The 23,502-nt window shown below is 37.6% G+C and overlaps 1 protein-coding gene across 1 annotated transcript in view; it reads right to left on the reverse strand.

Moving 5' to 3' along the window:
- The window catches only part of LOC121443640 (A disintegrin and metalloproteinase with thrombospondin motifs 19), a 167,443-nt gene that overhangs the window by 74,915 nt on the left and 69,026 nt on the right, over positions 1 to 23,502 (reverse strand). The window contains exons 8-10 of the mRNA XM_041645465.1: positions 16,652 to 16,757; positions 8,135 to 8,275; positions 5,856 to 6,006 (exon numbers count right to left, since the gene is read on the reverse strand). Coding sequence (XP_041501399.1) covers positions 5,856 to 6,006; positions 8,135 to 8,275; positions 16,652 to 16,757 — 398 coding nt within the window. The remainder of the gene's footprint in view (positions 1 to 5,855; positions 6,007 to 8,134; positions 8,276 to 16,651; positions 16,758 to 23,502) is intronic.

The following is a 23,502-nucleotide window of genomic DNA, read 5'->3' on the forward strand; positions in this document are numbered from 1 at the left end:
GGCCTTCTTCGACGCTTCCACAGCATGGTTAGGACACACAGCTTTGGCCCATACATAACTCTATGGGCATATTTGTCTGTCATTATCACTTACTTTCACTCATGCATGAATAAATTTTTTGGACATTTGGAATGCAACAAACTTTTCTATTGAAAAGATAGAATTTTAAAAACATTGCTATTACGTGACTAGACATGATATGAACAAAATAATTTCTACGCAATTGAAGAAAAAAGAAAGATTATCAGGGGAAGTTAATGAAAACTTTCAAAGACTGCAGTAGTTGAAGAAGAAAGATTACCTCTTATCTTCCCACGACCAAACTTTTGGGACTAGCCTTATCTACGGACATTCATCTCATCTATATTCTTCTATGCAGCAGGATTTCAATACCTCTCCCTGAGGTCAGTCCTTCTAGCTGCAGCCCCGATGCAAATCTCTTCTCCCCATTATCCTACTGTTCAGTTTGATTTTGTTTTACATATTTAAGCCCTTCTGTGTTGAGGGGCTAATTATCAGTTCATGAAAAGTACATTGGCTGTTCTCCCCAATAACACACAGACCTTCCCTTTGGTGCTGTGAACTTGAACTGTTAACTCACTTTCTCCCCTTGCCATCTTCTACATTCCTATTACCAATATGAATGTCTCTAATACTAATGCCAATAACATGGAAATACCTCTCTGGTGTGAGAGGCCCTTCTGTCTCTGTGTTGTTTTCGCTGTTTAATGAATAAAGAAACTGACTTGACCTATAGCATGGGAGGAGGAAGGCCAAGTTAGAGAGAAGTCATGGAGCCGCTGCCAGAGTCAGACATGCCAAAACTTTGCAGGTAAGCCACTGCCACATGGAAATACACAGATTAATAGAAATGGGTTAAATTAATATGTAAGAGTTAGCCAATAAGAAGCTAGAGCTAATAGACTAAGCTGTGATTTAATTAATACAGTTTCTCTGTGATTATTTCAAATGAATGCTAGCCAGGCGGCCGGGAAACAAGAAGCATCCTCCCACTACACCTCTCTTTGTTCACAAATTGATAACCTTAACACTGTGAAAATGACTATCTTAACAAGCAAGCTACAAATTCAAAGCAATTTCAATCTATATGCCAATCCAATTCTTTACAAACTTAGAAAAAGTCTTCACAATTCAACTTGAAGCATATGAATGGAAAGGACTGGTGAGAAACAAGAGGAAAGAAACAGATGAGGTAGGGAATTGGTACTGTATGCTACCTGTGTGCATGTAATGCCCAAGAGTATCTTTTTTTTCCCAGAGGAGATGGGGAAAAACAAAGGGTACCATGTAAGTAAACAAAAGGACTCCACTAGCCAACAACTAAAAAGCTGATAAGTAAAAAGTTCTTGCCAGGGTCTCTTTAAAAGGTTGTGAATAAAACAGATGTCACAAGATTAAGGTTAACATAGAATTGGAACCACTAATCACACTGGCAGACATATTTAAGCTAATCTTTCAAATAAATTTTTTATGATTCTAATGCATATTATCCAGAACTCCTATAATATTATTTTGTTATGTTTAAAATTCAGACTTACAAACTCTTTGTAATTTCCTAAATATCTAGTCCACTAAAAGATAGATATAATTTATTCATTTTTTCTTGTGTAAAAAAATCCTCACTTCAAAATATTTTGTGTATGTATATCATACTTTATTTTGTACAGGGATAAAGTTCTCACAAATTCATCTAGGAATTATTTTAAAGACTGAATAATCATGCTGCTTTGTAATGTTTAGGTTCTTGAAAACTCCAAAACGCTTTCTGTAAATCATGTATACATAAGTGAAAATATCTCAGGCTTTATAATTTTAGTTCCTAAATATTTTACCTTTCTCATTTTATTTCTTAAGACGCTTTCTGTAACTAGAGTCAAATGCTGAATTCCCACCAACGACAGCTTAACTGCTACTCAATAAAGTTCATTTATGTTTTGAAGAAATTGCTTAGGTTAACCAGTCAGCGAAAGAACAAATCTTCTACACTATCATTTCAGAGCTGAGCACTGTTGGTGGTCTGACTGTTGGCCTTAGACTGTGAGCAGTTAGCTCTTCCGAGCAGCAGGTGCTCCAATCAGTTCCCACAGGAGACACTGTGAAGATAAACAGCACACTTGGCAGCTTTTCAAGATAAGCACAACCAGGTGAAATAAATCATGAAGAGGGGATCTCCTCGATACATGGCATTCTGCAGGTCTAGAGGTCTGTGTTAAGTAGCCTGTAGTCTCAGCCTTCTGAAAAATGCCAGTTCACTTCAAGGCGACTGCTCCAAAGCCAGTGAAGAAAAGGTATTGAATATTCTAACCCTTAAAGGTGGAATGTGTCGGAGGTGTAAGGCTAGGGCCGTGTCTTACCTAGCCTTTTCTACGGAGTATGGTAGGGCACAAGATCAGAACAAAGCATTCTTTAGGTTCCACAGTAACAATTCATATTTTTAACTGGGTTGGGGATCTCTTATGTTTTCAGTTAGAAGAAATTTAATACCTCCAACAGATTTCGTAGAACATCTAAACACAAATACGCTGATGTGGGATTCCCTTTTGTATGCTGTGAATACCGTTGGTGAATAAAGAACTGCTTTGAGCCCATAGCAGAGCAAGGCAGAAAGAGCTGGGGGGAGGAGGGCGGAACTAAACTGAATGCTGGGAGAAAGAAGGGCAGAGTCAGAGAGACACCATGTAGCCCCGCCGGAGACAGATGTCAGAACTTTTAGCTGTGTATCATGTGGCAATACACAGATTAATAGAAATGAGTTAAGTTAATATGTAAGACTTAACCAATAAGAAGCTAGAGCTAATGGGCCAAACAGTGATTTAATTAATACGATTTCTGTGTGATTGTTTCAGGGCTGGGAAGCTGGGAACCAACAAGTGGCCCCTCCTTGCAATATTACACAACTCAGCAATATTAATTGTTTTATCTTTGAAGTGAAAAAATTTCATTTCAAACACAAAATATGACTTTGGGTATTCATTTGAAATAAACTTTTGATAGGCATACACAGACACACTGTGTTATATATTAAGGGGTAAGAGAAGCTGACTGTCCATGTATAACTATCATAAATTTTTTTTCTTATCACAAATGGTTTGATTAAAATGTTCTCAGATTTTTGTCAAAATAATTGATATGAAGTCATATATATCTAAGTAATAATCCACCTTTTGTCATGTAACTCCATGTTTTTAAATGGATTTCCCCTAAAACATAATCTTAGTAGCTCAACATATTGTTGTAAATATAGCCCATGTGTGGAATAGTGTTTAGAAAAAAACTCTTCAGTCATACAGTATGTTAGTATACTAAGACCAAAAGAGTTAAAATTTATTGCCTTCTTATGAAGAACAGATCTCATACCCAAGCATATCATTTTAAGAGCCTGGACTCTCAGCTCATACAAACTCTATAGAAAAGGGTGAGTGATCACACTTCTAAATGCTTCATTTGGTGGATGCCAACACTAAACTGGAATTTTAAAAACAAGTAATATTGGCAGTTGTTATATTTAATTTTATATTTAAATGCAGGCTGAATAGAGCAATCAGTCAAAATCCTACTGCACAATGATCAAGGTTTTTTTCTGTATTAAAATTAGAGAATTGAATAACGCAGTCAGGCCCAGAAATTGCTTAAATGTCTGTGTTTTATTCACATAAAGCATGAATATTAACATTCTTTTTACAATTTATTTTCATCTATTTAAAACATTCATTTTTTTGTATGGAGTGGGGCACCTGAATGCATGTGGGAGTTGGTTCTCTCCTTCCATGAGTGGGTGCTGGGGATTGAGCTCAGTGTGCAGTTTTCACACTTTAAACGGGAATTATAATATACTCAGTGAGGTAAAAGAAATGTGTATGACAGGCTATATAGGTGCAGACAAAAGTGGACTCAATGAAAACCCACTTTCAATTGAAAAAAAATGGGAAGTAAATAAGAATGTGATAGGGGTAAGCACAAAACAGATTATATGGAGAATATTCAGAAAACCTGAAAATAAGTGAAGTGGGATTGTTGAATGTGAATGAATGAATGAGAATATTAAAAAGCATAAAAATGCTTAGGAAACATGTGAGGCCCTCCTACTTGGCCTTACAAGTCTAATGGGTCATCAGGAGGGGACAAGACGGAAGTGGAGGGACAGAGATGTTTTCAGTGGAATGATGAATAAACACCTCTTACCAAATTTCACGAAATACTTGAATATGCAGGAAGCACAGGCACAAAAGACAAGGAAACACCACAGAAAAGGTGAGAGAGCGAATGCCAGCCGAGTGTTATTTATGGTGAAAAATAATTCGGTGTAAAAAGGCATTTTCACATGAAGGAAAATATACCATGAGCAAAATCCAAATAAAGAAATCTACCTGAGAAGGGAAACCAAAGGGTAGAGATTCTCTTTATACGTAATGCAGAACAGCAAGTAGGGCAACAACAACAAAAAAGAGTACAGTTTAATCATTGTTTAAACGGCACACAGATGTTTGAGGAGAATTGACAACACTGTTTTGTGGTTTACAATGCGCACAGATTAGCATATGTGATGACGACAGCACAAATCAGGATGCACACAAGTGACTGCATACTGCATGTTTCTATCACCCAAGAAGAAACGTGCCACATTTAATCTAGGTAGATTAAGTGCTTATATTTTCAACCCTAGAGCTGAGTTTGGCAAACCACTGGGTACCAGCCAACTCTCTTTGACAATAAAGCTGCACTGTGCTGCTCCCAGGGTCATTCACATAGATGCTGTCTGTGGTTGGCTTCAAGAAGCACAGAATACTGAAGATGATGCCAGTACTCTGATTCCTTATTAAAATCATGTGATCTGAAGCCTAGACCCGGGTCAGATCAGACCTTTCAACAAGAAGAGATCTCACCGTGAAGGCTAAAAATGTAATAGGTTAAGTAGTTTTTCTTCTTTTTTTCTTTTCTTTTTCTTTTTCTTTTTTTTTGTATGTATACACAATTTGAAAGGAAAAGAGGAACATTTCTGGATACTTAAAAATTCACACAATTTATTTGAGCAATGTTTAATTTAGAATAGGTCGCTATTATAATACTAAGAAAAAAATCATTTTTTTAAAAAAATCTCTTGAGTAATTAAATATTCAAAGATAAAATAACATCTGTAGCAATCCAAGTGAGTTTGTGATGAATAGCAATAGCAATGTAAACAAAGCAAACAGAAGGTGCAGAAATAGAAGAAGGTTTTACTGGGGACAGTGACGGTTCAGTTTAAAGACTCTCTCCCAAAATGATGTTTTCTAAGAAATAACGTTTAACCCTTTATGTTTAAGGACAGATGACTCTTCTACCACAACTACATATCCATACATTGTTCTGCTGCATTTTACCCAGTTGACAATAAAAAAGCTTAAAAATTAAAACAGAAGCATTATTCTGGCAGAACATAATTAGTTGCCTGATTTCGGTATACTTTTTGATGTAGTGAGTGCTTAGTCTTTCTTTCCTCTGACTTAGCCCCTCTTCTTTATCAACTCTTATTAACTGCCCATGCCTGAGTGCTTTTACTTTCAAAGTGCAAAGAACACAGGAGTTTCAGTGTGAGTAGGACAAGTCCATAGTCGCTACTTGAAAAGGGGTGGGTCAGAAACAGGGCAGGAAGGCAGGCAAGGGTCCTGTGGCCTTCAGCTAAGTGCAGACTTGGTTGGGATTACCCAAATGCACTATTTTTTTTCTCAGGGATTTCTTTTGAGGAGTGCCATGATTTGGAGCAACATATATTTAATGAAGGTCATCTCCTCCACCTGTGCGTGTTTCTAAACAATGCATGTGAGCGATGGAAGATAATCGCCCATGCCTCTTACCTGCATCTCTTGACAAAATGAAGCCAAAGGACCGAAGAGGATTTGACACTGTTCGTCTGCAGTGTACGCCATTCCTGGCAGGTTTGAAGGAACCAGCACAGAGCTGAGGCTCTGTGGACTTGTCTGCAGCAAGCAGCTACTGGCCTTTGACCTGTCAATATGCAGATACATTAAATATTTCATTTTAATGAAAAAAGGCATTATGATTATCTAGTCAGAAGAAACAGCTTCATAATAAAATTAAATGTCTACTTAGTATTCCTGCCATTGAATGGTGTGGGAAGAATTCTGCATTTGAGATTGCTTTATTTATAACCACTTATGGCAATCCTAATAGTAACAATGCTACTCAAGTTAAGAGAGTATTTCGATTATAAAGACTGTCCATAGGAGTCAGTTCCACTGGTTTAAATCTGCTGGGATGTCACATGATTTTATACATTTATAAGATATATAAGCTCATACTCTGAGAGCAACTTGTCCAAAGCATCATATGGTGTCGATCCTATTTGGGGATTTAAAGAAATCATTTTCTAATGAGTATTAATAGTCAGGAGATGCCTATAATTGACATTGTCATACAGCTTTGGTATGACATTTAATTTTATTATAGTCCTGACATATAAAGACAGTCATACATATCTTGCATGTTCTAAAACAAGCTAAGTAGGGTATACTGATAAAATTGTTGATGCTGTTTTAAAGGTATTAATACTCTGAATGTCATCCTGAGTTGGCATGACAAAGAGCACAGAATCTACTCCACAAATTTTAGAATAGAGAGACAGGTATGCAATATATAATATGTATTTCAAATAAGAATTTTACTCTTTGAAAGTTTTAGACTTGCACACAATGTATATTGCTCATATTCATCCACCAACTACCTTTTCCCAAATGCTCCTATTTTCCCCAGAGTAGCTGAAACAAAGTCCAAGTACTAGATTTAAGTAATTCTGTGTACTTGGTTGTGGATGTGTGTGTTCCACCTTATTGACTTTACATGATCCAAGCTTTGGGCAGCTTCATGGAAAAGGAGGGGAGAGTAATTGGTGAGAGCTGTGAAGGGTTGAGTTTGGTCATGATATGGCTGTTGCATTCATCAAATCGCAGCTACAGGGTTTCCTGTATAAGACCCACATGAGATCATAATTCCATGGACAGGGGAGAAGCAGACATACCAGCAGTGGAACTATAGACAACTGATGTTATTGAGGGAGAAAAAGTTACTTTCCTTTGGGGACTTAGCCACTGGCAGGTTACTCATGACCCAGAGGATGACCACACACCCCTGCACATATGAGCAAATCCAAATAAACCTTATATTTTACCATCCCCTAGTAGCTAATAGGTAAAGTAAAATCATCTATCTAAAGAATATGGACAAACGAATAGATTTCATATTTGTGATGATTTGACAAGATAGGTATTTATGGATTCCTCTTTTAGATTTCTGAAAAGCTTAAACATCTGTTACTGCTTCAATACAACCTCTTCTTTTTACCTGATCCTTTGTCAAAGGCATAGACAAAGTACAAGCACTCTCAGACAAAAACAAGTACAGCAGCAATATTTTTCATTTCTGTTTCTGGCTAGACAGAAGCTAACTGTTACTTTTGACAGAGCTGTAAAAGACTTAAGATGTCCTATGGACCACAGAGGCTAGAAATGGTTCTTATTGGAAAAAAAGTGTTTACAACCTAGAAGTACCATAAATGAAAAGGGGAAGTTCAATTAAGGCAGTGGTTCTCAACCTAGAAGTTACATATCAAATATCTTGAATATCAGATATTTATATTATGATTCATAACAGTAGCAAAATTACAGTTATGAAGTAGCAATGAAATAATTTTAGGGTCAGGGGTCACCATAACCTAAGGAACTGTATTAAAGGGTCATGGCATTAGCAAGTTTGAGAACTATGCATGTAAGGAATTCCATGTGTTAATGGTGTGTTGCCTGATGCTCAATGAGCCTGTTACTTCTAACATTGAAGAGGACACTACAGTCAGTGACAGATTTCCATGATTACAGCAATTTTCTCCCTTTCAGATCATCTTGCTCATCATTTAATCTGAGAAATATGAGAATGAAAAACAGCTAAGTTAAGCAATGTGTTTTAGTTCATACCATGAGTTAAGAAAAGAGCCAGGCAGAATCAAATGCTCTCTTTCTCCTGTGTCGTTGACTTTCCGCTTTGTCATAATGCCTTTCCTGGTTGGCAGTCAGCAGGAACAAATAAATAATCCCAAGGAAAAAGTAATCCGTGACACTAGTACCTGAGAAATCTTTCCAAATCTTCCTTGCTACACCTGGACCATGAAACATCACCAAGATTTTGTCCTTTGATCCATTCACCAGACATGATATGAAGACCATCAGCGCATGACGGGTGGTCATTGTCATGATTGATGCCCATGCTGATTTAGAATATAATTGAAAGAGAAAAGATTCGAATTAAACAAATGTTTTTTTTAGCTTTTATTACAACAGTGGTATTCCAATTAAAATATCACATGGGAAAATTTGTTTAGAAGAAATTAGTTCAAAAACAAGATTGGATTTCAAATTATAATTATTTTTTAAATTCTATCATCCAGGTTTAAAATAAATAATATAATTTGATTAAGACCATTTCCCAAACATATATTCAAGATGGATGCTGAAGTACATATAAGAAACTGATATGTACATATATTTTGAATTATTTATATGAATCAAAAAACAGAAAAATTTCATTCAACCTCATTGGATTCTTGCCTTTGCCTGAAGTACTTTGTTCTTTTAAAACATGAATTACTTCTTAGCCAAACAAAATCAAACTAAACTACTAACTTCGTGGAATGTTTTCTTCATCTGCTTCACGACTTCATTTTCTTCCACACACATCAAATAACAAAAATATCTCTTGGAAAACTGCTGGGTCATCATTATCTTTTCTATTGGATCATAAATCTGTTGATTTAGGTAGAGATCTTACTATGAAAATTTGACTTAACTCCAAATAAATACTTGAGAACCATCTTCAATTAAACTCAACTGAAGTTTTCCTCTTTAAAACGTAGAGCACTAAACGATGTTTACTAGCCTCTATCACATCTGTTTGTATATTGCCTCATCTTGCCACAGGATTTTGTCAAGACTAATGTTCAATACCCTCTAAGTTGTATTATATATTTTTTAATTGCAGTTATTTTCCAAAGTTTGAGCACAAGGACTTTTCAGGATCCCTAAATGTCTGACATCTAGATTTCACACTCTAACTCAAGTAGAGTCTCTTCTTCATAAGAACAAAATTCTTATGATGTCTGACAAATTCTCAAACTCGGAATTTTAATATAACAACTCATGAATAAGGGCTAATATTGAAAAGGTGAAAAGAGAAAGGTTTGTTTAATATACGCCACGTTTCCAACAATGACATGATGGTGTGATATGCTATTTCATCTCTCTTTGTTCTAAATACAAAATAAAATATTTTAAATGAAAATTTCCAAGAACAGTTTCATTATAGTTTAAAATACTAAGTTAGAAATATTATCAAAGTGGTTCCATGTGATTACAATTCGACTTGTTCTAAAACCAAGTTAAAAAATATAAATTATAAAAATTAAATATTTAAATAAAATTTATTATGACAATAACTTCTGAAAGGAGCATCTGACTTGGAAGTAATAAATGCCATCTGTGTTCTGCAAGAATAAAAAGCACACTACTTAGATATGATAACTTTGTTTAAAAATGTACTATCAAATGTAACTTTTTACTTTAAGAACAAAAAAATCACTCACTAGTGAATAATGTTTCCATTTTTCATAAAAGTCTTTGAATTGGGTCTGTATCAATACATATTAATGGCATGATTGGCAAAATATGGGAAGAGAAAATGTTTTCAAAGTTTGATGACCATAAGAAAAATTAAGACGCTGTATATAAAACAGCTCTTTCGACAGAGAAAGATGGAGAAGATACTTGGGTTAGAAAGACTTTTCTCTATCTTACCCCATTTATAAGAAAAGAGCAAACTGGAAACTAGTAACAAAATAACTGTGAACATTAAAGACACTTTCCTACCCCTTGTTGTGAAGACTACATGGGGCTGTTGACAATGGTTTGTGTAGAGGCCACTTTACACTGAGGGAGTGAATCAGAGAAATTTTACTGCTTAGTCTCCTTGACAAAAGATATAGAGATCCAGGTGCTGTGTTGTGTTTGCTCAAAGTGTGGGCTTAAGACTCCCCAAGAAAAATCACCAGAGCAAGAATTACTTTGCTTAGCTATTGACTTTAAACAAGATGGGTGTGTAGGGAGGTGGAGAATATCTGAGAGATATGTGAGGGGGGAAACTAGGATCAAAATCTATTTATGAAAACCTTTTTAAATAAAAAATAAAACAAGCACCTCTAAACTCGGCACAACCTCACATAATACTCAGGATGCCTGACTGCACCTCTAATGGCTCGGTTCTGATGCAGTTCCTGGAACTATCACTGTCTCATCTCCCTGGCGAATTCTGTTCATAGCATGCTCACTAGACACTCACTTAGTTAACAGCCCCTGACCGACCGTGTGGAATACGATCAATCCTTCCAGCCTGCTGAAGCCCTCTTTTGACTCACGCTCAAATGTTGGCATTTTACAAACGCAACAATAAAACTTCTTAAGTAATGCAACCATTTGGGACACTTAACTTCCAAGACTTAACAATTTGTCCATTTCCAAAGGCGTGACGTGATTTTCCCAGTGAAGAAGAGGGCAGCTTCTAATTCTGATGACCATTTCTCCTCCGGGGAGCCTGACTATCACATGAGAACTCAGCTTTAGCCATAGAAAGAGCTGACGATGGAAATACTGTTTATTGATCATTAACGTTTCCTGTATGATTCACATCAGAACAGATTCTCAAAAAAACTTGGGAGAAGGCTATTCTGCAGCACATCTGGGGTCATCAGCTAAGGGCTGATTCTTCAGTTATGCAATGAAACAATTGTTAATCTTTATCTGTGCCGGTCAACTTATTAGTCATTTGCAATGATATCATTTAATCTTCATATTAGCCCCATAACGTTTCCATTAGAATGTCTTCTATTTTACATATGAGGACAGTCTGAGGTCAAGGCAGGACATATAACTTTGATGCATATCCTCTTCGTCCAATGCTCAACCCAGCCGACTTCGGAACCCCCACAAACTGGGGCTTCTCTCTCTGGATCAAATTCCATTTTAGCAGATGATTTGTGTTCTGTTTTGGTTTTGTTATGCCTCCCCTGTTTTTAATAGACTCGCATCTCTCTATATACACAGTTCTATAACCATGTTGTGTACACCGTGTGGAAAACAGTAAGGCATTACTACTGACACCTCTCCGCAGGCTGTGCCACTGAAGTACATTTTAATAATCTCGTTTAAAATTCATTTTGACAAAAAGCCTTGGGCAAATAAACTCTCCGCTAACATTGTACATGGTTGTCAAGTCAACTGAAAAAATATTTTTATCTTATAAAACTTCTCAACTTGTTTAAAAGTCCCTGCCAGGAAGTTTTTGTGATATCCTGCGGAAAGCTGGAGACTGGCTTGGATCTTGAAGATGGTCCCTTCTGATGTTGGAAGAGCTGGGGAACACATGCACTCACTCCCATTTTAGGAGAAATTTGGAAAGGATTCGGTTTGTAAACAGTAATATTTTAAAAGAGAAGAGTTTTTTTTTTCTCTAACTCATGAGGCAGAGGGAGGAGGGAGAGACAAATAGTAGTAAAGAACTTTTTAAACGCAATGAGGGAAATATATTATCTTTAAATTTTTAATCTTCCTTAAATTACTATTGTGTGTGTGTGTGTGCGTGTGTGTGTAAATGAAGTTAAGCCACATAGTGTAATAATTCTTTCCCACAAAACCACAGATTACAGCAAGCACAGTGAAAGGCATGGGAATTTCCCTTCCAGTTGTTAGTCAGGAGAGTCGAGGAGACTCCAAAACAATATAGTCTTTCAGGTCAGTTTCCACTCCACAACTGTACTTGGTTGTCTCCCTTGAAGACAGACCCTCTTGCAGAAGACACCATTATGCTTGAAGGAATCGGGCAGAAACTGACCTGGAAGTCTCTTTCACAATAAGTTGCTCTGTTTCAGAAGGTGTTATTGCAAGGTGTCAAGAGAGAAAAGCAACCAAGAATCTTACTCAGCTGTAAGGACTGACAACCACAATGTGACCAACGTGGGAAGATATCCCCAAGAGTGCGGTAGTGGCACTTATATCTTAGGGGCAACAAACAGTTGTGCGACTGTACTTAAGGCACACTAAATGGGAGGAAACTCATGCCTGGCATTGGAAACTTAACCAACTACATCTATCAGGAGAGGTCACAAAACCTAGAGAAACCCAGCTACTACCATTTTTTTTCCTAAAGCAATAAAATTCCTAACTGTTTTATCTACACTTAAATACATATATAAATGAAGCTTTAATCTCTTGTCTTAAAAGCACTTGCAGCAGATGGAGGCTACCTCAGGCAGACACAATATCAAAATGCAGAGAAGTGACTCCACAGTGCTTAGACTCAACTGGTGTATCTACAATGTAACCCTATACCTAAGGCTCAGGGAACAGCATGGAAGAGGGGTGGGAAGAATGTGAAAAGCCAAGGACCAGGAGACATTTTGTGAGATAGTGTCTTCAAGACTCGACAAGGTAGCTGCACCCATGAAATTTCGACAGTATCTTTGCCTGAACAAGATCCTCATAAGAGTGTCAGTTGAAATGGCGATTTAGATGGGGAAAAAAAGGCAAGGCCCATCCCTAGGTGAAAAGCTACAGAAAATCAGTGACTACTGAGGGGACAGCAAGTTCCTCCAAGGACGAACCACCAGACCATCCAATTCCAAGGCACTGGCTTAACACATACACATGTAATAAACACCAAATGGACTCAGCATAAGAATAAGTTAAGGACAGGTCATGATCTTGAGAAGAGACCATAGGAAGAATCGCAGAGAGAAAGGCAGAAATAATGCAATTACAATTTTCATGTATGAAAACATTCCATTTAAAAGGGGATCTTCTGGTGACTGTTAATATTTTTCATGATGTAATATCTTCTCTCAAAGCTGTATATTATGGCAAAAAATAATAAAAGAAGAAGTAAGTGATGACTATGCCCAACTGGTTTCCATAAAATAGCATTTGATTTTATTCAAAATGCATGAATATATTTGACTTGATGTAATTACACTGCTGTGCCCTCATGGAAAATCGTTATGAGGAACTAAAAGATAGCTTTCAATCATTCGTTTATTTTATTTTTTAATTATTTAATTCACTTTAATTTGCAAAAATACCCATGAAACAAGTATCTCCAGTCCAAAAGCAAAAAAAAAAAAAAAAAAAAAAAAACAACCCCAAAACACAGGGGATTAAGAAGAAAGAAAGAAAGAAAAAAGAAAAAGACAGGCATAAGAGGTTTCCTTAAACTTTCCCCACACTTCTGCAAGCCTTCCTACCAAGGTTGCACACACTTGATAGGCTCAAACTTTGCACGGGTCATGTAGGAGATGGTTGCAAAGATATCATGGAAGCCAAGTTCTACCATCACTAAGTTTACTCTCCACTAGGGCTAGAGAACTCCTGCTTACTTAGGACAGGTTCTGAGAGGTTTTTCTCTTAAACGTCTCCTTCCTGCCTCCCCCCCATTGCTGCCACTCCTGCCATCAGTGATGACAAGGGCTGATCCTATCCACCTCTGCACCATTAAGTCCCCAGCCCCCAGTGTAAAAATCTTTTCATTTTTCTCTCAACAAGAAGAGGTCCTGAAAATGTGGTGAGCAGACGACTTGCATCAGAGTGTCAGGGCTTGTTGATTGACATGAGGTTGGCTAGTACCTGGACTAACACCAACTGAAAGACAACATTGATGGAAAGGGGTTAAGAAGCTTCACTTTAGTACATTTTCTGGATGATCTTTATTTACTCAAAGTTCTGAGAACTAATGACACACTAGCTAAAACCTACTCTTACACCATTATTCAAACCATCTGTCAACTGACTTCAATTTAATCTTTGCCCGGAACAGTTAATTCTAGCCTAGCATGGGTCATTACTCTCTGGTAAAATGTTTTCCTATGCAAATCTTTATTTATGGTTCAGTTCAAATTTTAAGCTTTCATTTTCTACAAAGGACTATCCAATAAATAAAGGATCTTCCGGCCCATGTTTCTAGTGACCTTTTAACATCTGTGTCCTTCAAATATAGAGTATGCTACACATAATTAGAACTACCTTTGATTTCTGGTGAACACTGAGAAATATCTGTACACTATTGCTGCCTAGAATTTGTTTAAAACTGCCATCTAAAAATACCATTGAACATTTTTTCTTTGAAATATTCAATTTCTTACCAAGTTAATAACTACTGTTTTATCAGCAGATACAGAATTACAGTAGTAAATATACAACGATGGAAAGAAAAGCAAAGATACAAAGTTTCTTCTAACCCTAAAACTGTGAGAGAAGGATTGCATGCCTCTAAAAATCCGCCTGAAACTCACTCAATGAGGAACGTGCTCCATTGGCCAAAGCATACATGTGACACATTTGCCGTAGAGGATTCTGCGTAATACAACACAGTGACGGGAGACTGACATGTGTTCACTACTAATTTCAGTAGAATAAGGGATACGAAGTATAAAAAAGTTAATGTTTAATTTGAGAACCAATAGATTTCTAGGGATTGAAATTTTATCTACCACAACCATTAGTTATTATTACAAATAAAGGTTTTGCTCTTACAATCTTAAGAAATGATAGGTTTCAGTCTTAATTTATACTTCAATTTTATAAATTTTATAATTTCAAAATTTTCAGCATATATTCATTGTACATAGTAATTGATTTTAAAGACTGTTTCTTTCCAGTATATCATGTGACCTGACAATATCCATAATATCCATCCCCAACCTCTCTTGCCCTCTACCCTTTCCTTCCTGCCAATCTCCTACCCCTGTTCTCTTATAAATTCATGTCATAAAACATGCAGTACATTATTTTAAATCATAAATGAAAGAAAAATGTGATAATCATCTTTTCTGAATGGGGCTTGTGTCATTTAATCTAATAATCTCCAGTTTTACCCATCAAACAACACCTTTTCGTTGCTTTATGGCCTATCTGGTTTTATTACAACTCATCTGGTTATACCATAGTTTTTAATTCATTAATTTACAAAAAGGTTAATAGATAATAACTGTAAACATGGGATACTGTAGTGAAGATAAAAGTCTTGATGAACAAGGTTTTCTTAAAGATTATGTTTTTTTGGCAAGACTCGACTAAGTTTCTATTGCTGATGTGACCGGCAAACTGTAAAACTTACATTCACAATTCTGTCTGTTCCCACGCTACACCTTATCTACTACAATAGACTTCCTGAAAACACACAAAGAGCTTTTATGTAACTTTCATCTTAAAGTGAACCAATATCAATCACAAAAGTATTATGACTGATTGACTGAAGGAAACCTTAGGGCCAGGACAATAGCTAATTTAACGTAGAAATCCAGAAGAGTATGACTCGCATTCAATGGCTTGGGATCAAATCCCTTCTCCAATAAACACCTCTTTTATAACTTTGAGGGGGCAAATAAAATTTCTGATGACTTTTTGCTATAATACAGAAGCACAACAGCATTCAGTCACAAGATTCCTCCTCTGAGTACTTAGAAGTGTGTAAGTACTATTTACTGATTATGATCGCGATCAATGGCACTGGTACAATTACAAGTGCAGACCCTATGCCCAGCAGTCAATGGTCAACACAAAACAAACATAATGGCATTTTTGTTGGTTCTTTGTTTCTTGATGTTTTATCAAGGTTTTTTTTTTAAGTTTAACTTATAGTTTTCATTTGTGTATCTATTATGGTTTCTGGTGTTGTGTTTTCATGGGATTCTTGCGTGTATGAACATGAGTCTCTCTGTGTCTATATGTGCTTCATTTTTTCTTCGACTCTTTTTCTTCTGTTTTTGTTTGTTTTCTACCATTTTGTTTGTTTTTATTTGATCTATCTTTCTTATTATTTCTAAATTTTATTACTATTTAGATGCATGTTTGCTTTTTAATGAGAGAGAAAGAAAGGGTGTGAATTTGGATAGGGGGAGATGTAGAGGATTCAATAGGAGTTGAGGGAAGGGAAACCATAATCAGTATATGTTGCATGGGGAAAATTATTTTCAATAAAATAGAAAAGAAAAAAGAACTATGGTTGTACTCATTCTACTGTGTGAATGAACTACTCCTTGAAAGGTGCTTGTATTTGACAAACCATGCCCAGGATCGAGTTAGTGCTAACTATATGTTAATAATGTATCTCATTTCATTGCTTGCGTAAGCTGTGAAGATTAATACATTTAGTCTGTGCTGATATTCATGGAGATTCTGCTACTCTGAAGTATTTTCCCGTGCCTGGTGTGATTTTCTTGAGTACTTGTTGAAAATACACATTACTTCATAGCTTCATGGCTATCGCAATATTTATTTGGAAATATGCTGAGATCAGCCATGCATCGTCCTGACGCTGTCTTGATGAGGACGGCAGCAGTCTAATGGGGCTGTGTTCAAAGTGTCAGGAATGGTGACAGGTTGCGCAATGTGCTCTGAATTATTCCCTCCACTTCTTGCACTGAGTTCTTCAACGTTTTCAAGAACGTGGACTCCAAAGGAAATAATCAAAAACATACATGATTGCCAATACCTCACATTATTCATCTATGGGCTAAATGTTCAAGGTGGTGATGACTCATACTTACTTGTGACCCATTTCATGAGCAATTGTAAACGCAAGGTTCAGGCCATTGTCTTCAGCAATAATACACTTTCTCTTTTCACTACACATTCCATTCAAGTAAGCTATACCTAAAAGACATCAACATTATTAATCATATGTCAAATTTAAACTGAAAAAAAATCAATACATCACATGCATCAGAACAGAGAAAATCTGGACACTTTAATGATTTTCATATTTCAAGTCATGTATTCTTAGAATAGAACATTTTCCTCAAATATTAGGATGGTTACTGTTTATATTTCTTATTTTTCTGTCTGTGTGCGGCATGTATGTACGCATGCGTGTGCATGTGCACCTGAATATGAACGCCAGAGGACTGAGGTCAGAAGTCTTTTTCAATTGTTTCCTGCCTTCACTTTTGAATTAGGATCTCTCACCACGCTTGGGTGCATTGGTTCAGCTAAGCAGTATAGCTAACGAGCTCCAGGGATCTATCTATTGCCACATCCCTAGAGTTATAGACACGCACTGCCTCTCCGAGATTTGTACACGGGAGCATGGTATCTGAACTCAGATCGTCATGCATTCACAGACAGAACTTAATTGAGCCTTCTTCCCATGCCCCACGTTTATATTTTGTAATTTTCTACCCTTAACGGAACTATCCAAGATTTCAAATGTCATACTGAGATATGTAAGTGGAATAACTCTAGGTTCCCAGTTGTGTGATTATTGCTGGAGGGTTCCCCCTCCCCTTAGTAGACGCAGCTAATTATGTCAAGGGATATAATAATTTCAAGCTTTCTGAAATTCTTGCACACTGAAGGCAAAGAAGACACTACTGTCTGGTGCGGGCATCCTGGATGAAAGAGAGGCAGTGCCTCTGAAGGGGAATAAAAGGCTGAAAAAAAATCCATTGAAGAAAATTTGCAAGTGAGTTAATTAAGTACTAAGGGCTACCTATTATAAATGAGCGGAAGAACAAAAATGGGTTCAGCGGACGTGGGAGAGCATATCCTGTAGTAGCACTGATACGGATAATACTAATACTGATAATGGAGCAGCTGGGGGCCAGGCACCTAGTGACTGAAACCCACAGGCTTTGCTTGTGCTCGCGTTCTGCTGATCAGGTGTGGAGAAAGAATAGAGCATATTTATCAGCTGTACACTGCATGTGGAAGAAGGGAAAGATGTGCAGGAATCTCTGTGTGAGCAAAGAAACAAGACAGAGGAACCTGAAAATAATATGAAGAACAGGATAGAGTAAGAGATTGCTCAATAGTTAAGAGCATTGGCTGCTCTTGCAGAGGACCTGAGAAGGTAGCAGTAGCTCCTGCTCATGGAGAAGATACCCTCTCTGGACTCTGGAGATACTTGCTCGTCTATTCATAGCCTGCACCCCCAACAGCACATACACACATACAAAAGTAGACAATGCCAAGCAAAGAGGTATGTGCCTTTTAAATCCAGCACTTGGGAAGCAGGGGCAGGTGGTGCTCTATGAATTGCAGGCCAGTCTGGTCTAAGTATCCATTCCAGACCAGCCAATGATACATATTAAAAGCCTGTACAGGGGCAGTGCGTGTAATTAAAATAAAATATTATGACTGTTACCAGAGAGTGGAATTGAGGGATTTAAATTGTCAGAGCTTTTTTAAATGTTAATGGTTCTATGCACGCACGCAGAAAGCCAGGGCATTAAAATGTCTCTGACATTTTAAGTCAAATAACTCCGCAGAGTTTGTTGAATAAGAAATTTGATGTTAGCAACAAGACAAAAGGACAGCCTACAGATTGGGAAAAGATCTTCACCAACCCCACATGAGACAGAAGTCTGATCTCCAAAATATACAAAGAATTCAAGAAATTGGTCATCAAAAGAAGAAATAATCCAATAAAAAAAATGGAGTACAGACCTAAACAGAGAATTCTCAAAAGAGAAATCTAAAATGGCTGAAAGACACTTAAGGAAATGCTCAACATCCTTAGACATCAGAGAAATGCAAATTAAAACAACTCTGAGATTCCATCTTACACCTGTAATAATGGCCAAGATCAAAAACACTGATGACGATTTATGCTGGAGAGGTTGTGGGTTAAAGGGAAGACTTCTGCATTGCTGGTAGGAATGCAAGCTGGCATAACCCCTTTGGATGTCAGTGTGGTTATTTCTCAGAAAATTAGGAAACAACCTTCCTCAAGACCCAGCAATAACACTTTTATGTATATATCCAAAGGATGCTCAATCGTGCCACAAGGACATGTGCTCAACTGTGTTCATAGCAGCTTTTATGGTCATAGCCAGAACCTGAAAACAACCTAAATGCCCCTCGACTGAAGAATGGATAAGGAAAATGTAGTACATTTACACAATGGAGTACTACACAACAGAAAAAAAAACGACATCTTGAAATTTGCCAACAAATGGATGGAGCTAGAAAACATCATTTTAAATGAGGTAAACCAGGCCCAGAAAGACAATTATTACATGTACTCACCCATAAGTGATTTTTAAACACAAAGCAAAGAAAACCAGCCTACAAATCACAATCCCAGAAAACCTAGACAACAATAAGGACCCTAAGAGAGACATACATAGATTTAATCTACTTGAGAAGTCGAAAAAGACAAGATCTCTTGAGTAAATTGGGACCTTGGGATAGGGTTGAAGGGGAGGGGAAAGGCAGAGAGGGAAGCAGAGAAAAATGTAGAGCTCAATTTAAAAAAAAAAAAGGAAAGAAATTTGATGTCAGAATGAACTTAGGAACGTTTGAAGGAGAATCAACCTCCATAGAAAATGTGGGGAGAATCAAGGCGAAACAAACCGTGCTGTGGTAAAGCACACATGCTTCATCTATGAATGAAGAGTTGATAAACACAGTGGGAAAATCTGTGGTTTAAAGTCAAAGAGTGAGAGGAGCGAAATAGCCAGCACTGTCATATTCCTCTGCACCAGCATGTAACACAGCAGAGCAGAAAATGATTGCTTTGAGAGTCCTGGAGTACAGAAGTCTACAATCACAAGGGTATGGCAAATCATTGACTCACAGTGTGCTTACAAAAATATGCTGATTAATATTATTATATATGCTATGAAGACATTTATAATATAAAATATATGTGCATAGGAAATGATAGAAAATATTCAAGGGATGACTATATATTTACAAAGAGGTAAGATTGTGGACATATTTTGAATCCATTACTACCACATATTACAGGAAGAAGAAAATAACTAAATATGTGGTAATTCAGTAATAGCAGATGTACAAAGTGCTAAGACTATGGGTGAATTTTCTCCCTGTTTCCAATTTCCCAAATTCATATGTTTATAGTGAGAACTTTAAAACTTTTAAGCACAGTAATCATCTTTATAAATTTGATTAGTAATTGCAACTTCTCATAGACCCAGTTATGGTTTAACAATTGAAAATGGCCTTCTGCTCCTATTCTACTGATGTGTAAAGTCAGACAGACCAACTAGTGCTTGGTAAATTTGAAATTCATTGACCCTAATTTGGCAGATCAAGGGCATGCCTTCTCCTTGAATGTTATAGAGAGCACTTGTTACCACTTAAACAAATTGTATTACTTTGTTCCAAAGACCACACTTTTGCCTTCTCTTCAAGAGCCCATGTGTTCCCTATTATAATGAGGTCTGCGGGTTGGGAGGGGAAGGATTTATCACAGCTGTTATTAAAGAGAGACGCAATACAGACCTATTTTACAGCACTGTAAATGGAAAGAATCCTTGAAATGTAAAGCAAACAAAAACAGCTTTCTAGTTTCCCATCTGAACGAAGTTATGTACCAGGATGAAGGAGAATCTTTCTTCTGAACAAAGATAACTGTGCTAAGATATACCTAAGGAGGACCACAGGAAACTCTTGAAGTGATGTAGGATTCATTTACAAAAGACTCGGAATGAAATCAGAGCTTGTATCTGACCAGAAAGATAAACACAAACAGAACTAAGTGTTCCTCCTCCAGAACTGCTGCTTTTATGACTGGCTGGACCACCTGAATTTGACATCCTGGCTTTCCTAGCACAGGGTTTTGGGAGAAATTTGAGTAACTTATTTACCCCATGGCTTGTATTCTAATATTTCTAGAGATTTATTGCAGTCAAAATCGTGATATGTAACGAACAAGAGAGGCCATTTAAATATGTTCAACATACTTTTAGGAATGTGAGCCACAAAAACACCCATTTTAAAATGGGACACTAAGATTGTGCAAGTATGGAAGATATTAGTATAGGGAGAAAAAAGATACGTTAAAGAGGGAAAACCAAAAAGGCATTATGAGAAGGAAACCAGCTGCTGGCATCACCCAGTAGGTGAGGAGGAGAAAAACAATAGGAAAGGGTAGATATCACCAAATATGGCCTCAAGATAGAGAATTAAAACCAAGCAAAGAAATTGTCCACTGGGCCAGAAACATAAAACCCAGAATAAAAATAAGATGAAACAAAAGACATTTGAACATATGATAAAAAGCACATGACCTCTTAGCCACATCCTGAGGCCATGTTGGGAGTGGAGGGTTGTGCTGTGACTGGGACTCTGGTGCTGTCTGGCCCAGGGCTGATGCCAAGTACCATGTCCGGGTCAGCAGTCCTACGGAAACTGAGGTCTGTGCTCTGTTTGTTGTTCCTGATACCATCAGTGCCTATTGGTGTCATTCTTGCCCAGTTCATGTTCTGGAAGTCAGGCTGGTGAGAATTTATGTGTATAGATTCTGACATTCCTGGAGACACAAACGCACATCAAGCTCCCTCAGCATATGGCTCCTGCAATCTTTCTGCCTTCTCTTCCACAATGTTACCTGAGCCTTAAATGTGGGGGAGATCAACTTAAGATGCACTCAGCAAGAGAAAAACCAAGCCGGATACTGGAAATCCAGTCAACTACTCAATGCTACTGAAGTTAGCCATCTTGGACGAGAACCTGCAACCATTACGTTACTAAACCAGCATAATCCCTAACAAGAATCGAAACATTTGTCCTTAAACACACAGATTAGTATAGTTCTCTTCTCTCATTAAGGAAACTTCTCTTTAGAACAGACATAAAAAATTCCAGAACACCAGAACTAAACTATTTTAAAAGATGAAAAACTTGCAGCTTGCATAAAAAGAAACAATACCTTAAATTATAGCATAGAAATGGATGCAACCTTCATACAAGTCGAAAGTAAAAGAAAGAGCAGAGATAATCCATGAGGAGAAAAGGTAATTATGCAATTATGTAAGTGCAAGAGGTGCACCAAGGGGTGGCTGGGCAAGATCCTCTGGAAGTCATTTCCCCATGGACACACCACACTTAAAGGCCAATCATGCATTGAACTACCTTTACCAAAGCTAAGGAAAACATGGAAAAGAATACAGGGCCTGTTTCTAGAATAACAAAAAGAAAAGACACCCCAAGAAGCCTCCCCATTTTATTTATCTTTCAATTCCAAGCAGGCTAGATGACGACATTTCCTGTGTCAGAGATGCAGAGAAGATCAAGGCTTTATGTTAGACAGGACATCCCTGATCTGTCCTGCAACCGGAACTGGAGGAGGCCAGGCAGTTGCCGCCTCCACCAGCCATCTTCCAGCATTGGTCTTTCTGGGGTTTTTGAGGACAGTCTATTCTGTGGCTGTTAACTGAACATGTCAAAAACGTATCTGGGAACGAGTTGGACTTGGATCGCCTTGTTGTGCTTACCCAGTGACAAGACTGCAGTGGAGACTCCTGGCAACTAGGAATGTGGCATTAGCCAGTGTTTAAATGGAGCAAATGTTTAAAGAGTTGGAGAAAAAGAAAGATATAATTTGAATTTCAGGAAAGATGCAGACAAGCAAAAGCAGAGAAGGGAGAATGAACTCACGACCTACCCCTTCAGTATTCAGATGAGGCCACAGAGCAATACGAGTCAAGATCATTTAGGAAACTCTGGTCTCATCTAAGAGTCAATGTGACAGAAACCGACAGGATAAAATGAAAATGAAGGAACGCTCAGAGAATTAGAAAGAACTGTTTTGAACCTTGCAACAGGATGCTGCGCCACACACACACAGGTAGCGAAATGTGATCGAACGGCAGAGATAGAGGTAGTATCCAGAACACAGAGGACTTCTCTGACAAGAGCGGTTAAAGCCACCTACTTATCCCTGTTGCCAAAGGGTGATACATAAAAGCTGAAATTTCCTAGAATGATTCATTCTTTCTATCCAGCTACAGTGGCTAAGGTTGGTTATTTCTCAAATGTGGCAAGCATGTTTTCCTCCTTAGCCCCTCTTCTCATTCTCATGTCTGCAATATTATCTTCCAAGGTAAGTCTCTACAGAGCGTCAAACCTTTATTTTTTTTCCTTTCTTCCAAGTATCAATGGCTATTTCAGTGAGGGCATGTGTGATCATTTCTAAAATCATAAATTTCTTACTCCCATGATGAAGCTTCCACATTTTCGTTCTCTCTCACCCCAGTGCACACCCTTCTTGCTCATCCTGCTGCGGAAGACAGCTCTGACCAGCAACCTCTTCATCCACCTTGCTTAACCCACCCAGTTCCTTGGGGCCAGGGGTAGCAGTTAGCCTCAGAACGGCCATTCCAGTTTTCTACTCTGAGTAGTCAGTTATTATTCTTCATAGTTCTCATTGAACCATTCTGAACGCCCCAAGTTTTGGAGTGCTGTAGGGGTACACTAGGCTTTACAGCTCACACACCTGTTTCTGCTTCTGACAAAATTGTACTGCTACGCAGAAAGAAGGAAGTAAAGGATGGTTCAAGTAAGCACGTAGGAATAGCCTGAACTTGGGAAATAAGGGAAGGAGGCCACAGCAGAAAATGCAGTCCCAGCCAGCTCTTTCTGTGGTCTTGAG

Source organism: Microtus oregoni, unplaced genomic scaffold (genome assembly GCF_018167655.1).
Source record: "Microtus oregoni isolate MIOR12 unplaced genomic scaffold, Mior012 000110F_ref0000174, whole genome shotgun sequence".
Taxonomy (NCBI): domain Eukaryota; kingdom Metazoa; phylum Chordata; class Mammalia; order Rodentia; family Cricetidae; genus Microtus; species Microtus oregoni.